This window comes from Terrapene carolina, unplaced genomic scaffold, assembly GCF_002925995.2.
Source record: "Terrapene carolina triunguis isolate 2854851 unplaced genomic scaffold, T_m_triunguis-2.0 Scaffold67, whole genome shotgun sequence".
NCBI classification, from domain to species: domain Eukaryota; kingdom Metazoa; phylum Chordata; order Testudines; family Emydidae; genus Terrapene; species Terrapene triunguis.
The window spans coordinates 18,016,196-18,033,917 of NW_020664418.1; the positions used below are offsets into that span (position 1 = coordinate 18,016,196).

The following is a 17,722-nucleotide window of genomic DNA, read 5'->3' on the forward strand; positions in this document are numbered from 1 at the left end:
CCTGGAGTGGTCAGAACATCTCTCAGGATTAGAACAAAGATCCAGGGTCCCAGGAAATGGTGGGGGTGTGTAGCGGGGTGGTCATCTGCTCCAGCCCTGAAAGGGTTACAGCCAGCCCTGGGAGAGGGCTGGGGGTGAGAGGAAAAAACCTAGGCTGATTGGGGAAACAGCCTCAGCTGGGGCCATGCCCCAATCAGGCCACAGCTGGCCCTATAAAAGGCTGTGGGCCAGGAGCTCAGACTCTCTCTCTCTTCCTCTCCCTGTAGAGAGAAGGGCCTGGCTGCTGGGGAGCTGAGCAGGGTACTGAGAGTGGAGCAGGGCTGGGGGAAGGTTAGAGGATTTGGGGAGCTCCAGCCTGGAAAATCCCCAGGCTGCGGGCCTAGCTGAAGGCCTAAGGCAGGTACTGGGGCTGCAGAGGGGCAGCCCAAGGTTAGGCAGAGGCAGCAGGTCCAAACCCCCCTTGCCAATGATGAGTGGCCTTTACAGACTGCAGTCAGCCCCAGTGAGTGGGGGCTAGATGGTGACTGGCAGTAGCCACTGAGGTGGGGATAGGGGGTTGGGGTTTCCCCTGAGTGGGGAGACCCAGATGGAGGGGTACTGCAGGGAGCAGAACCCCGGCACAAGGGGTACCAGGGTCCGGGAGGGACACTGGGGCCAGCGGCAAGGCAAGACACTGGCCTGCAGAGGGCACGCCGGAGGCTGGCAAGCTAATTCCCAGGATGACCAGCAGGAGGCGCTGCACCAGTGAGTCGTCACTGCGCTAAAGGGTGGCAGCCATGATGGTGACGTTCATTCCTTCCCCTTCTTTCAGTCAGCCAGTGTCATGTTAGCCAACTTTCCCTCCAATATCTTTCTGAGGGTCCCAAAAGGGAATAATGGGCAGGATAGCCCATCCTCTCCTTGTTTTGTTCATCAGTAAGGCCTAGCTTCTGACACACCAATTTTGATCCATTAGTTTCTGGTTTCATGCTTCTCTGGAGTACCAGGAATTAACGCAGTCCTTGAATTATATTTATAGGCCTTCTTGTATAGACTAATTAAGTTTTTGACTCCCTTTTGTACTTTTTCCCATCAAAATGTATTGTTATAAGTCATTGTGACATTTACTAAAAGTTCACTCACTTCTTACAGTAGAACTCACAATTAGGCAAATGGGTAGGCCCAGTCATTACAACAGATCCTGCTTGCATGCATCCCTTAAATGAACTGATCAGATGATGTGCACTCCAGAGCCAACAGTATGCAGATAGCTTATAGCTCCTTATCTTTCACCATGTATGACCACACCAGTGCCACCAAGATAGCCCCGTGCTTTGGATGAGATCAGCTCATTGATGAAGAACCGCTAAATAAATAAATAAAATAAATATATAAAGCTGAGCCACAACAAGACAGAGGTGATACTGGTGGGCATATGAAAGCATTTTGAAGAGTTTGCAGTCACAATGCAGTCAACTTTGGCTGAAGGTTCACACCCACAATTGGTCAATTCAGTCCATAGTTTAAGACTGCGCCTGGATTCCTTGCTAAAGCTAAACTCTTGCATAGCATCATCTGAGAGTAACACTTAATACCATCTCTAGTTGGCTAAGTGCCTCTGTCCCATCCTGGAGAATGACAACCTAGCCTCAGTTATTCATGCCTTCGTCACTTCTTGGCTGGATTACAGCAATGTGATATATCCGGGCATGAAGCCATCAGCAATTAGGAAACTCCAACAAGTACAAAACGCTGCAGCATGTCTCCTCAGCAACTCAGACGATCACAAAAACCTCAAAACTGTCCTCTGTTCTATATTGACACTTCTCAAAGAATATTGAATCAAGTTCAAGATGTCTGTCCTTATCTTCAAGGAGAAAATTAGATGCCTTAGCTATTTTAGGGTCCAATTCTGCATCGCCTCCAGTGTGTCACATGCATGTTGGCTTTGGAGTCAAACCCTTGGGTGAACTGCTGCAATGTATCTGAAGTTTAACCTGATGAAGAATCAAGGACAATAGAATTGCTGTGAAATCCTATTAATAAGTAAAGCTGGTCTCCCATGATGCACTGTGATGATTCAACTAGAGGAGAGACTGCAGTGCATCTGTAGTCCCATCAGAGAGCCTGGCCAATAGAGGAGAATGTAGGGCATAAGGCACTTGCACTAAAGCGCCCATGATTCATTGCAACAACTCCAGCAAACACCAATTTGATGTCGAACTGACCCAAAACAAAATATTTTGTTTAGATTTTTCCATGGAAAAAATTTGATTTTGCAGAAATTGCATTTTCAATGGAAAACTGCCAATGAGCTCCATTTAATTAGCCTTTTGTGGTGCTCTGCCCCACCATGTGGTAGACCTGAGAGTGACATGTACTTTCTCTCCTTGAGTCAGCAGGAGCTGGGAGTGCTGCCAGAATGTCTCTGGCCAATGAATGGGAGGGAAACTCCTGTGTCTGATTAGGGGTACAGGTGAGGATGAAGGTAATGGGCAAAAGAGGTTGTGGTTGTTTCTGTCCTTATCCAGAAGGATAATATCCAGAATAGCTGAGGGGAAATGCGGATCCTTGGGGTTCTGCAGCTTCCTCACACAAAAAACTTCCTCCCCCAAGAACCAGTTGCACAGATTGTGTAGAACGTACTCTTCATCTAGTGTGTGACCTAAAAGGAAAGAATGGTTTGCAGAACAAGGCTAAACATCATCTGGCTTCAGATTTTGCTTTTTAATGCAGACCAGTTTGTGCTGTTTAAAAGGACTGAAAACAATTTGACTTCTTCACCTGCTTCTTGGCTTGGATAACAACAAACTTTTACTTGTGTGTTTGTATACTTTACCAATATACAGCAGCGGCAAGCTGGTGGTGCGCTTGGGAATCCTGTTAACAAAACCTTGAGTAGGAAGCCTTCATGTGGCATGACTTGGAACTGTGAGTTTGCATTCAGGGAGTTCCCTTTATGTGTAAGGTTAATCATCATGTCATCAGCAATCCCTCGATGTAAGGTTAATACTGCTGACAATAAAGGAGTGCGAAAATCCCTCTCATGGGAGTTTATTCGTTAAAGAATTGTCATTTTAATGGGGTTCAGGACAGTATCAAAATTCCTAGTACCAACAGTAACCAATAAATAACCAATAAATTAGCTGTACATCTTCTGATCCGGTGGCACTTAGGACCTTCCCAATATTAGGGGCTTTATCTTATATATGCAACTGTGCCCTCACCACCACCAAAAAAAAAGTGTCCCAATTTTTCACACTTGCAATCTGGTCCTCCTAGTGGTGCTTTACCCATTGATCTAGAAATACTTCTCCCAAGGCAACATCTCTGGATGCAAAATGACAGCGGGATCCAGCCAGCTATTTCTAACACTGCATTGCCCTTCCTACACCAATGGAAAATAAGTCCAAATAGTTGATATAGCCCCCTTTTGTAGGTGGATTGGGTGGTACTGCATGCCTTTCTATAACACACATTCTTCTGCCCACATTAATTTCTGCTTCCCAGTGCCATTGTCACTGTATGTGTGACAATTTGAAACTGAAATGCTTCAGCTTCCTGGCCTTAGATTGTAAACTCTGCAGGTCTAGGAACTTGTCTTACGCTCTGTGTGTGTGAGGTGCCAGGTAATTTTACAGTGCTCCAGGAATGATTAAGTTGTTTGGGTTATATACTTGGGCTGGGTAGGTGGGTGGTTTGGTTTGTGAAGCTGGTAGTAAACTCAAGGTGAGCACCACAGACATGCAAATAAATGTCAACATCAGGGATTTCCTTCCCTTTGTATAGCACAAAACAGGGTAGGGAGAGAGGTGAGGAAGACCACGTACAGGACAAATGTCCTTCCACAGCCACACCACGAGAGCTCACTTTTTGTAGCACATGGGGAGGACTTGGGCATTCACTACTCAGCACAGCATGTCTGCCCCCCCCCCCATCCCAATCTGGGCAATGTAACACGTAATGCAAAATGACCTAAGCAGCAGTAACTCTCTCTCCCTGTGTCACTTGCTGTGGAGGTGAGCATAGGCCGAGGTTTGGTAGGAGGCCCACCAATGACATCCCAGCAGAGCACAGCACTGTTCTTGTAGTGCTACTGAGGAAGCATAGACAGACATACAACACAGCTATGTGCATACAGGAGCGACAGTGTTGTCCAGGATAGTCCCACTGCACAAAGCAGGGGGAGGGTATTAGAATAAGTAGCTGATCAAGCAATTTGACTGACCAAATGCATGTAAGTGTTGGGAACTATTGAAAATCATCCCCTAAATGTGTCACTGTGACCTTTTTCAGATACATCCTGTAACTGTGCAAACAGCTCACCGCATAATGGTGTGAAACTCTCCACAGGCTGAAGCTGACAACTAGCAGCAGTAAGTGGTCACATGCTGCTGATTTTAGTGGCTTCCAAGAGTGTCTGTTCCATCTCAGCACTGTTTGTCAGCCGCTCTGACGTGCTGTAACTGGTATGACATTGACTCAGAACAAGCCAGTCATCACAGCTTAAAGATCCATAGAAAAGTCCATGTTGTGCTGCCTTTGTTGGAGCTGAGTACAGAACAACATGTCTGTTTCTCCCCAAATTTAAGAGATTTGCCATCAATTTGCTGGTTTCAGTGTCATTTTCAAGAAAATTTTGCAACTGTTTATTGTCGATTACTGAGCCAGAAGAAATCCCCCATTCCCAAAATAATTCTGTTTTTTTACAACAGGGGTGGGAGATGCTCAAAGCATCTGGGCTTGTCTACACACAAACTGGCTCCATAATAACTAAATCAGTTTGAGTTCAGACCTTTAGTTATTTGGGTGCAAGTCTCTGAGTGGCCCCTCTTATTTCAGTGTAACTCAAGTTGGTAAAACAGATGTAGTTATTTCAGAGCTGGTGTGTGTGTGTAGACAAGCCCTCAGAATCATCAGAGTTCAATAGAGCAACAAGGGAGTATGTCAAACGCCAGCCCCTTAAATCTATTCTAAAAGGTGCCACTTTGAGGAAGCAGAGTCCTTATCCCACAGGGAAATGGGGAACTGTAATGAGTGTCTGGCCACACTCCTGATCTCGGGAAGTTGATAAATGATAAGCAGGGGAAAGCGGAGAGTGGAAGAATTGCATTTGCATGCACGTCAGACCCAGAAGGATGATATGAGTGGAAGTAGCTCTTTTAACAGGTAGAGGCTGGGTGAAATTCACCACGTGCAGAGGGCTAGCACAAAGAATATTACTTCAGGGTCATTGCATAGGCCTTGCGCTGGCCCTTTGCCCTGGAGTGAATTTCACCTGCTTTGCAAGGTCCTGGATTGAAGTCATGGTGGGAGAGAGAGGCTTCCTGTGTCTCGGAGTCCATGGCAGTAGAGAGCAGCTGTGCACAAGGGGACAAGTTAGTATCATTCCCATCTCTGAGCTGCGTGATTGACTGCAACAAAAATTAAAAAGGAACAAAAGTTGGCCATTCCCCCACCTACCCATCTGCCTCTGTTGGGGGCACTGTAAGAATGTAGGTGCCTGGCTAGGGGCTCATCAAACACCTTTTCCCCTTTAAGAGTAATTATTGAGTATTTGGAAAAAACTGTAATTTGTCTAATTTATTTTCAGCTTTATTTTCACTGAGACACAATGACCCAAATTTACCTAAATTATAAGCTTGTCAGGGCAAGGACTTTGGGTCTTTGGCTTCAAAGGCTGACTCAATATCCTTGATGGAGGGGGAGAGACAAAGGTTGGGGGAGGGGACTAGCTCCTCCCCTCCCCAATGAAAATGTTGGGGATCTGATGTATGTTTCTGCCCCCACAATATTTTCCATCCACACAATATCTCATGGAGGGAAGAGCAGGGCCTGGCTATGTTTCCGCCCCGCGTGCGTGCACTGGGGCTGGAGGGGAGAGCGGGACGCAGAGAAGGGGCTGGAGAGGCCATTGGGATGGGGTGAGGAACAATGCACTGGCACAGGGGCAGGGGGCTTCAGTGCACAGAGCAGTAGGGAGGGGACCACAAGGCACCAGCTGCTGAGGAACTGCTATAGGAATGTCAGTATGAACTGCCTGGATGCCCATTCCCAGCCTGAAGCCGGCTGTCCCCACCCAGTCTCAGTAGCTCCCCTTGTTCCCCCTTGTACTCCACCCAATTCCACCACACCCCATCCCCCCACTTGATTTATTGACAGGGTATTTACAGGAGGATTTCCAGTACCCTGGGGAGAGAGATGAACCTATCCCCAACCAAAACTTGCTGGCTCTGCTGTGGCCATGGCCCCCTCCTATAGCAAATGTGACTGCTGCCATTCCTCCTCTGCAGAATATGTTCCATCAACGACAAGGGGACAGGAAGAACTCTGCTAAGTCGGCAGCTGATACTTTCTACGTGCAGCTCAGCAGTTCCACAACTTGCCCTTGCACCTGGGGGTCACCCTGGGGCTGCAGCTCTTTGTTCCATTTCCTCCATTCTTGGCCTCTTGGGTCCTGCCAGCTCTCAGCCCTGAAACAACAGTCTGTGTTTGTGGTGGGCGTTGAAGTCTGTGTACATACAACAAAGTGATCAGCTGTTTCCAAGGGATAAGAGGATAGCATCACTCAGTTCTTACTAGCTTTTGCTGGAATAGCCTCATACTTCACAACAAGGATAAGGTGCCAGCTGCCAAATGCAGGAGAGAAGAAGCTGTGTGGAGGGAAAGACTGGGGATGTTCTTCTTGGCTAGGGTTTTTAGGGCAGACAGGGAACTCACAGTCTGATGTGTGTGGCACCATTTTAAAAAATACAATCATACAGCTATCCAAATGTTGTAATGTGTATCTAGGTGTTGTGGTACAAAAGAGTAAGAGTGTTGAGAGCATTTTGCTGTGGGTTCACCTGTGGCTGTCTAAAGGCACTGTTTTCAGAAATGTTTGGGAAATCAGGTGCAGCTGAGAAGGAGTAGGTTCTTCTGCCATTTTGTCTCTTTGAGCTCCAAGTTAGGTGATATATCTCTTACTGAACTAACAAAGGTATTTTCCCCCTTCCGGAAATATTTGGGTTCAAGTTACAGTTCTTTCCTTAGAGAAACATGGACCAAATGGTTAAAACACAGGTCTGTTAGTCTGGGGACTTGGATTCTAGTGACACCTGTGCAACTGACTTACCAAGTCACCCTGGACAAGTTACTTAAACTCTCTGTAATGTGGGGACAGTTCTTTCCTACCCTACCAGGGTGTTGGAGATTAAATCATTACTGTTTATAAAGTACTCTTTGCTTCTTAGAGGATGCTATATTCCTGTGGTGTTTTTTTGTGTTGAACTAGCTCTGTGAGGGGCTTTAGTTTCACTACCTCACAAATCTTCCGTTTACATGTTTGTTTTGCCTTTGCATGCTCTATCTCAGAAATTTTCTCTCCACAGTCTAATTCCCTAAAGTCACAGTCTGAACCAAGCTCAGTGTGAATTATAATGAAAAAGGAAAATCCAGAAAAGAGAAATTAAATCAACATACATCTATGGTTCCCATTCTCACAAACTTGGCAGTTTCTTCAGTGTCAACGAAGGTTCTGCTAATGGATCGTGATATTATTGATGTTCCTGTTAGTGCAGAAGGTGCTAATGTCATGCATGTTCTAAGTCACTGATGCATAAACATTCAGGATGGGTGCAGTGAGAGCTAGTAAGGAGATCATGCGGAGTAAAGTATCCGCTGTGTAGGCAGTCAACCCTTTTCTAAGATTCCTTTGTATTACTGTGGTGGGGTATACCTGACCCTCTGAGGCCACCTGCTGGAGGCCTTGTGGCCCTGCCACACCCTGCCCCCAAAAAAGCGCAGTGGAGAGGGTCCTCCAAGCTGCCTAGAGTGGCTGTGTGGGACACAGCCAATCAGGGCCCAGCAGCCTAGTATAAGAAGAGCTGCAGAGCCAGAGGGAGTTCAGTTCCTGGCTGGAGCTGTACGAGTGTGGATGGTGTGTGGCTGGCTGACAGAGCTACAGGACCTCGAATGCGGTAGTGCTGACAGAAGCCAGGGAGAGTGAGAAGGAGCCCTGAGCTGGTTGCAGAGACTCCATCAGGACAAGGCCCTGAGGTAAGGGTGAAGTTGGCACAGGGCCACGGGGAAGTGGCCCAGGGAATTAGAGCAGCAGCGCAACTTAGATAAAGGGACACAGCAGACAGCTGCTATCTACAGGGTCCCTGGGTTGGGACCCAGAGTAGTGGGTGGACCCGGGTCCCCCCCATTAGCCACTGGGGGAAGTGGCCTGAACAGTGAGGCATCTCACAGGGGGGAACTGAACTATAGTGGCCCAGCTGGAGAGCTGTAGCCAGGAAGCCCCAAGAGGGTGAAGACATTGTTTCCAGAAAGGGAGCCCTGGGGTGCTGCTCTATCCCAGAGTAGGGACGATCAGAGGGAGAGAGTGTGCAGGCATACACTCGGCCAAGGGGGCACTCACAAGAGGTGAGGGCACCCTGTTACAAAGCAGCTGCAAAGGTGGACCGATGCCCACGCTCACTTTTCCAGCCCAAGTCGTCTGAGGAAGAACGTGTGTTCAAACTGTAAAATTCCAGAAGAGTTCATGACAGAGGCCCAAAACAGCTGCTTCCTGGTGACAGAGCAGTGGTGCCTGCAAAACGGCATTGCCTGGGCACGGTTTGTCTCTGTTCAAGGAAATAGGACTTGTGTACACTTGGTAAACAAACAAATTGCTCCAAGAAAATATCTGACATTGCTTTCTCCTCCCACCGTCTACGCACATTCCAAGCACCTCTAAACTGATCTATGAGGCCCTAAAATCTGCTACCACTTGCCAACATTCCCTTGCTCCTTAAATGTTCAATGTAGAAAGAAAACTGTCTGTTATAGAACCTACCTGGCGTGGTGTCAGTGCTTAGGATGTCTTTGTTAAACATCACCTAAAATGAAGACGGAAGATCAAATGAGAAAAGACTGTATGGTGAGGAGATTGAGACTAGTAGGAAGGAGGAGCAAATGCAGCTCTTGAAACAATAGTTGTATCAGACTCCTGGGTCATGTGAAGTTAAGTTTTGTTTGCCAGCCATTTATTCATAAAAGCAAAAGTATTGAGTGACTCCTTCCCAAATCAATATGCTCCATGTCCTGCCTCCTACTGCCTATGATTCTGACTATGAGGAAGCTGTGAAATACAACTGATAATCATCCTTGCTCAGTGCCAGTTAACACTTGTAAGTCATTGGCAGGGCCATCCCTAGGAAGATAATAGCATAAATATCAGCCCTGTAAAATAATAACACTAGAGATGTTGGCTAAGTCATTATCTTGATCTTCTGCCATGTTGCAATATAGAAAACAGTCCCGAGGTTTATAATATAAGAAAACAAAAATGGCCGCAGAATTCTTGTCTGGGGTAAGTATTTTTTTACTATTGGTCTGAAAGATCATAATAGTAACTAGATTATTATTTTTATATTTCCTTGTTTGGGGGAAACGGCTTAAGATACCTTCCAGGCTTAATTTGCTTATTTAAAATCTGGCGCAAAATAAAGGTTTCTCTGTCAGTTACATATCAAACAAGCATTCTCATAAGAGCACTAATAGGTCCTGGGAAAGGAAGCAGATTCTGTTGGCAGATCTCATTGCGTCATACTACTGATGGTGAAAGATAAGGAAAACATTTTTTCATCAGGACAACAATATTACAGTTTGTTCAATTTCCTCCATCCCTATTAAAGTGGACAGTAAAAAAGTAACTTGTTAACAGTGCTGTAGTGTATGTATGTACATATATCTGTGTTTATATATTATTAATGCTGTGCATTTTATAGGACTCTTTAGGTGAGACTCAAAGTGCTTTACAAATGTTAATGAATTAAGCCTCTCGGCACCTAGTTTACAGTAGGGGAAGCTGGGACATAAAGAAGTTGTGACTTGTTCAGTATCCCAGAGGAAATCTGTGGCGGAACTGGGACTAGAACCCAGATCTCCTGATTCACACTTCAGAGTGGGCTTGTTCTGAGTGGGTGACATTTTGTTTGTTTGCCATTTTAACTACACGTATATTGATGTGTGTGTGCCTTGCCCTGCTGTAGCTAACCCAAGGCTTCCCTGTATGTCTTGCAGAGTGTCCGGAGGAGAACTTTTTGACTTCCTGGCACAGAAAGAGTCTCTGAGTGAGGAGGAAGCAACCAGATTCATTAAGGAGATTTTAGATGGTGTTAACTACCTCCATGCCAAGAAAATTGCTCATTTTGATTTAAAGGTAAAAAACGTTGATCTAGTTAAAAGAAATAATTATAGCATATATTCTATAATGCAGCATATGTGATACATTTAAATGTGATGGTATATAAAATATGTTTGATAATAGAGAAGGTGGAAGAGTAAAATGCTTAGCTTTTTGAACGGAGGCTTGTTGTGCTGGATGGACATGACAGCACTCGGTGGTAAGCAGAAATAGTATTTCCCAAGATTTTAGAATCATACAATCCTAGGACTGAAAGGGACCTTAAGAGGTCATGTAGTCCAGTCCCCTGCACTCATGGCAGGGCTAAGAATTAAGATGATCCCTGACAGGTGTTTGTCTAACCTGCTCTTAAAAATCTCCAATGATGGAGATTCTACAACCTCCCTGGGCAGTTTATTCCAGTGCTTAACTACCCTGTTAGGAAGTTTTTCCTAATGTCCAGCCTTGTATTTCTTTTAATGATGAGAATGAGAAATCAACAAAATCTTCATCTTGTGGGGGTCAGATATTTTAATTAATGCCACTATTATTTATTGTTTATATAATAGCACCCACAACGTGATGGATGCTTTTGCAAACGTATAGGAAGATGTACAGTACCTGCCCCAGAGAGCTCACAAACTAGTCACCATCATGAGTCCTTTTCTAAGTACTGTAATTTTCCTTTGAAATCGCTAACTCCATCAAAGCAAATTAGTCTAAGTGTACTTTTAAACATTAATAACAGTCAATATAACATTTGCCTTGTAAATATTAGACTCTAATTCCCACTTCTGACAAGCATTTTCTATGTAGAGATCCACTCAATCTGGGTTGAAGTTATAGTATATGTGTTGTGAGTACTACATGCTGCTTCTAGTCCTGTCCAGTTCCTTTCTTTACCAAACATAGCACAGACTAAAACAGTGATTGTGTTGAGAATTCTATGAGGAACATTATTCTGAAACTACAGAGTTCAAACAGCTTCGGCAATGTATGTTTGACCAGGAAACAAGAGGTAGATTAGTTCAGTGGCTCTCAACCTTTCCAGACTACTGTACCCCTTTCAGGAGTCTGATTTGTCTTGCATACCCCCAAGCTACACCTCACTTAAAAACTACTTGCTTACAAAATGAGACATAAAAATACAAAAGTGTCACAGCACTCTAGTACTGAAAAATTGTTTACTTACTGATTTTTATCATATAATTATAAAATAAATCAATTGGAATATAAATATTGTACTTACATTTCAGCATATAGTATATAGATCAGTATAAACAAGTCATTGTCTGTATGAAATTTTAGTTTGTACTGACTTTGCTAGTGCTTTTTATATGTTGTAAAACTAGGCAAATACCTAGAAGAGTTGATGTACTCCCTGGAAGACCTCTGTGTACCCTCAGGTGTACATTTAACCCTTCTGCCCATCTAAGTTGGCAGCAATAAGGGCCGGGTTCTGTATCTAGGGGTTCCGTTTCAATAACACAATGCAAAACCGGCTTGAGCCCCCACCCAGTGACCTGGGACAATTACATACCACCCCCTGGGTGCCTCTAAGAGGCAATACTTTCCCTCTCGCAAGCACGGAGTCTGAGTGTAGGAGAAAATGTTTAATAACATGAGGTAAACGACATCAGCATTAAATTGGAAAAACACCACAAACAGGATTCATAACACAAACCATGAGCAAAAGACCCACCCCAGAAAATTGGGCTGTGTCCTTTCCCTTTGGTTCTTGAATCCAGCAACCCAAAAATCACCCAAAGTCTCTTGGGTCCAGCAACCCCCAAAGTCTCTGTCCCTGGTCAGTGCAGCCCGAGTAAAAGGGGGGCACGCAGGGTGTTAAGGGGCACCTTACGTGATCCGAGGCCGGCCAGCCATCTCTCCGTGGGGTTCCGCCGCAGCCTTCACCACGAGCCAGTCCACTTCCTGCCGTCCCACGAACTGCTCTGCTCTACGAGCTGCTCCGCTCACTGACCTGTGAGCCGCTCCAGACATCCCCACAAACAGCTCCGCTCGCCGTTCCTTGGGCCGCTCCAACCGTCCCGGCAAGGCTCCGCGCCACTCGCTGCTCCTCCAGTCATCCCCGCAAATTGCTCCGCCAGCTGCTTAGCAATATAGCTTCAGCCTCCCCCACTAGTTAACACAGCACTCAGTGATCTCAGCTCTTAATAACTTTAGCTCATTTGTGATTTCAGCTCTTAATGATTTCAGCTCATAGTAGGGGAGCCCCAGTGCTGGTGCACCATTGGCCCGAAGTGAATTCAGCTCAGCAGCCTGTAACTAGACTCCTAATGGAATCAAAGTTAGCTCTGACCTTCAACAGTGGAGAGAGAAGGTGGTACGATTGGTGTTTCAAACCCTCAAAGGAGGCCCATACCATCAGGTACAAATACCTGTTCCCATCCTCTCTCAATTCACTGCGTTTTGTAACCCATGCCCCTTGTCAAGCAAGTGCTACTTAGGTAATGGTGAGTCCTTCTGTCATACAACAGTTCCACTGGCCTTGATTCACTGAATCAAGGTAACAAAACTTTATTCTTCCTGCCCCAATAACAGAGAAACTGGGGATCCCACACCAGCCAAAGTAACCACTTTCAGTTGCTGTTGTTTCATGCCAGGCGGTTGGGTGTGCCTATGCAAACAAGATCAGCCCCTGGAGTTCTTTTCCACACTCACCATAATTCACCACCAGATGTCAGGGTAGAGCTCATCCTGACTCTGCTTACATCCACATACCTCTGGTTGAGAATCACTGGTTTAGTTGGCACTGTCATTCCAACACCGAGTATCAGTTGGTTCAGAATATGGCTGCTGGCCTGCTTAGTCATCCAGGTCACTGAAAGCAAATCACCCCAATGTTCCCCATGTACTATCAGGTGAATTTATAGTTTCAGTCCTTATCTTCAGAGCCTTTCATGGAACTGGCCCAAACTTCCTGGGAGACTCTGTCTCTGTCCATGACTGTGATCTGCCCAGACCATGATGTGCCTCTGGAACTAGGATTCTGTCACCCACAAGGATGAAACTCAAGACTGGGAGACTGAGCATTCTCAGCAGCAGGTCTGCAGCTATGGAACTCGCTTCACAAACGTTGCCATTTTCAGGACTATGTACAAAACATGGCTCCATCCCTCCTCAGAGCAAGGTGGAAGGTAGAGGAAAGACAGAATTTGAGAAGATTAAAAGGGGGGGGGACGCCTAGAGTAGATCACATGCTGTTTGTCATCATTTTGGATCTAGAATTGTGTGATGCCTAGTTACTGCAGTGATGAGTATTACATGGACAGATGTATGCCCAAGTTCTTTTCTTAAATATATATTCTTCTTGTTGCAATTGCATATATCCCAACAATTCAATACACTTCATCAAACTTCTGTCCATATGTTTGTTTGTTTTATGGGTGTGAGTGTGTTGGGGTTACCCTGAAGCCATATAGCCCACGAACAAAGGTTTACACTGTGCATTTGAAAAATATGCTAACATTCAGTGATGGAATATAATTATGTGAACATAAATGAAACTTTTCCCAGGGTGAGTTCTGGCTACTGAAATCCACATGTTCCATGTCAGTAAAGTTCAGTGGTCAACAATGATGTTGGAAAAAGAGCAAAAAGAAATGTGCATGTGGGGCTGAACAGACACCATTTCATAAATGCAATAAATAAATCACTGACAAGCCATTTAAAGCAGGATTCAAGATATCACTCATCTGGCTTTTATAGGACTATTTTTAGAGCGTCTGCAGCGTTTAGCCAGGCATGTATTTTTAAGCAATAATCCAACTAGGGAAATGGAGATCCATAATTATCTTGTCACTCTTATCAATCTCTTCGATCTTGCCATAAAAAAAAAGGCGGCTGGGGAACATATAATGGGAACTAATTTGGAAGGGGTTTTGGGGTGGGGGAGGTGTGTGTTTGTTTGTTTTTGTTTGTTTAGTCGCCTTGCCAAGATTTGACTGTGGAAGTGTCTGCAAAAGCAAAGGCTGCTGAAGCCAAACAAACAAAAACCAACAAAACTCAAAACACAATGCCACTGAACAGCTGGAGATGGACAATACACCAAAGGAGGGAGGGGGATGTAAAAGAGGGAAATCACATTTAAAATATTTTATAGCCATTGTAACAACTGAAAATTCCTTTCTCCCAACTGGCCCATAAACCCTAGCACTCCCCACGGAGATTCTGGGGGGGAAGGAAGCTTAAATATATAACCATTTCTTGCTAATTCCTTACAAGCACTGATGTATGCTTGGCACTGTACAAAGACCCACAATAAAACTAGACCCTGCCCTGAAGAGCTTGGTGCAATATCAATAATAATAGCACTGTCATGCCTCTGCTAATGTTCTGCTGAAATCAGTGGAGTAGCAGGACATACTGCGGGATATTTTGCAGCAGTAAGAGGATTAGATGGTGGATGGAGAATGTGACATAATGAAAACGTTAATTATACTGTGTATAAGGCAGACATGTACATATATGTGACTAGAGTGAAGTGTTTTATTCCTTTGATATTAGCCAGGCAACCACTTTTCCTATTGTTCCCCCTTTCCTGCTAGTCTGTTCTCATGACCTACTTCCAGCTGGTATAGTCTGCACCTTGTCACTTGCTGAAATCCAGATGCAGGCCTGAGAACACCAGGGATCAGCTCTCTCTGGTGTAAATTGGCACAGCACCATTGCTTGGAGCAGAACTGTACCTATTTACATCAGGTGAGGATCTGCACCAAGATGCAGAGACGATGAACAGAGATGACTGTTGAATAACTTCTTGTTTCATACTGTGCTACCTCTAGCACAAGTCTGTTCTAAATGGGTCTGCATCACATGTCAGCAGCATTCAGTGCATACAGCTGCCAGCAGTGTATCTTCAAATGAAAACCAGCATAGTTAGCCTGGAGCTAAAAACATCTTAGTCCAATGGCTGTGAAAATAAATTATTCATGTAGCCTGTCTGCAAGTGTAATGCAGAATGAGAGTGTGTTAGCAGTAGCTCCTTGCACACGAGAATTAGTTCTTAAATGGTCAGGCAGCTGCCAGCAGGGAATCAAACTCTCTGACTGTTGCTTCCAGGCTATAATTAAAACATGAAAATTTAATAGCATTGGAGCTCTTCATCAGAGCTGAATTGTGCTAGCCATGTTGCTCTAAAAACTATAAAATAAAGGAGGAATGACGGGCTAAGAAAGTTATTGGGAAAAATAATGAGTAGATACTGCACAGAGTATGGAGTCAAACCTGCTGCTTACGGACTGCTAACAGTTCTCTTTTCACAATTCTATCAGGTTTGGCCTGGTGCTTTTGGTTGCATAACAGTCAGAAATTCTCCATGTGTTCTTAGAATAGCTTGTTAGTAGAGGTGGGCAAGAATCTCCAATCCTAGCCCCTTCCAATTTCAGGGCCATTCAGATCCTCATCCCAGGATCTGAACCTACCCCAGTGTTGTGGAAGAGGCCAAGCCATGGTAAGCTCACCCTCTGTGATGTACCACCATGCTCAGCATGTCAGTCTCATAACATATCTTGTAACGCATCTACTTGAGTCATGCAATTATTTACGGTTATGTGAATAACTCTGGTGTCTCATCATTTCCCTGGAAACCAGGTATATTTTATCTTCATCCTGCCATAACAACTATAATTAACAAAATAAACACAGGCAGGCAGAGAGAGAAAGCAACTGGTGAAGAGAACAAGGAAGGTACTGACTTATTAGGAACCTGGACATGCTGCAGCTTTTGTGAGAAAAGAATAAAGGCAATAAGTGAAGTGAATTATTGCTTTTGAGCAGGAGGCTTCAGACACTGAGGAGTGTTAATTTTGCTGCTGTCCAGTTCTGATTTGACAATGAATGTCACATTACATAAATATGTTCCATTTATCAAAACAGTGAAGTCTGCATTGCCAGGAGTAGGTTTGTGGTTTTAACCTGTTCTGCAGTATTGCAAACATGTACAAGTATGAAAAGGTGACTCAAGGGATACTACTTGGGCTCTTATAACTAATCTTTGTTTCATTATTTTTAGCCTGAAAACATTATGCTTCTAGACAAGAATATTCCCATTCCACACATAAAAGTCATTGACTTCGGCCTAGCTCATAAAATAGAAGATGGAGTTGAATTTAAGAATATTTTTGGAACACCAGAGTTTGTAGGTGAGTGTTTAAGCAGTTCCTTTGTGTTGCAGCTTTTCACTGGAGAAGCCAGCAACACCTTCCTGAATTCAGGGAGAAGCCAGTAACACCTCCACCTTTTCAGCCCCCTAAAATTGCCACCCCATTTGGGTGCACTGCATCTAGAGGGCCTGCTTGAAACTTCTCAGAGGAGCAGCCGAGTCGTGCCTTCTGTAAACTGTAGCTGTTGAGCTAAAGAGATAAATTCAGGGTTGAAATTTAGGAACCCCCTAGCACTAATCCCAGCTCTGCTACTTACTCTCCCTGTGGCAAGTCAGAGTCACTCTGCATCTGTAAAATAGAGTAATATCGGTCTCTGTTGATGTTACTGCTTTCTAAGTATAACTCCCTCCCACTGAACCTGTTTTGGATTATAGCTCCCTTCCTTTCGTTACTTCAGGCTGACTGTCATGTTGTGACTTCCTGATCACGTTTCTAACCTCTAGGTTTGCTTGTATTATCTCTTGGTCCATATTGGTTTTTACACCTGCCAATCAGAGATCTATTCAGTTTAATTTACTTCCTCTTCCGGATAATAAATGAAGCTGTTAAATAAACACTGATCCCTGCTGCCCTGTTATAGACACCTCTTCAAGCCTCGATACATTGCCATTTATCGCTTCCTTTGTTCAGTCCTCCATATGGATATTTTTCATCCAGAAGGTGTTTCTTCTACAGAAGCTACAGTAACAGCTGACAACAATGGTAATGAATGGTGTGTTGGCTGGAAAGAAACCTTGGGCAAGTTGTGCTAGAGCAGTCCCTGACTGGCCAATTACTAAATAAAGACTGTGCATTAATGGTATCAGTTTATTGCCATTCTGAAATAATTTGGGAGAAAATGCTTAGATCCATCTGCTTAGGGATGCTGTTACATGAAATAATTTGTTGTTGAAGGTGTAATTAGTACTGTAGGTGGATGGTAATATCTTCCTGTCCTTTATTCTTTGATCCCTTTTCATTCTCCATTGACTCTAAATTAGCTCTCCCTCTGTTTGGGAGCTTAAATTCCTACCGCCACATGCACACACCGTTGTAGAACTTCAAACAGAAATTACCTCATATAACTACTGGTCTGCTTTTTACCAAGGACTGATGTAATTCTTGACCTACGCATTCGATTCATGTTGCTAAAATTAATTTACTCAATCTGTTGCTAATGTTTGAATAAATGCTTCTTACAGCTCCAGAAATAGTGAACTACGAACCACTTGGGCTAGCTGCAGATATGTGGTAAGTTCTCGGCATTAACTTTTCTTCCAAGATGCTATACTGCTAGTTTCTTAAGGGTGCTCTGTGTAAAATCCATTCTCTACATATCAGACAATGCTGACATACAGTAAATAGCTGTTCTTTTGCTCCTTCAGTTTTTACCTGCTGTTTATAATAAACTGCTACTCATGATAATAAA

The 17,722-nt window shown here is 44.3% G+C and overlaps 1 protein-coding gene across 1 annotated transcript in view; it reads left to right on the top strand.

Moving 5' to 3' along the window:
- Positions 1–17,722, top strand: part of DAPK2 (death associated protein kinase 2) — a 73,666-nt gene that overhangs the window by 44,473 nt on the left and 11,471 nt on the right. Inside the window, exons 4-6 of the mRNA XM_024200575.2 lie at positions 10,027–10,165; positions 16,164–16,293; positions 17,496–17,544. Coding sequence (XP_024056343.1) covers positions 10,027–10,165; positions 16,164–16,293; positions 17,496–17,544 — 318 coding nt within the window. The remainder of the gene's footprint in view (positions 1–10,026; positions 10,166–16,163; positions 16,294–17,495; positions 17,545–17,722) is intronic.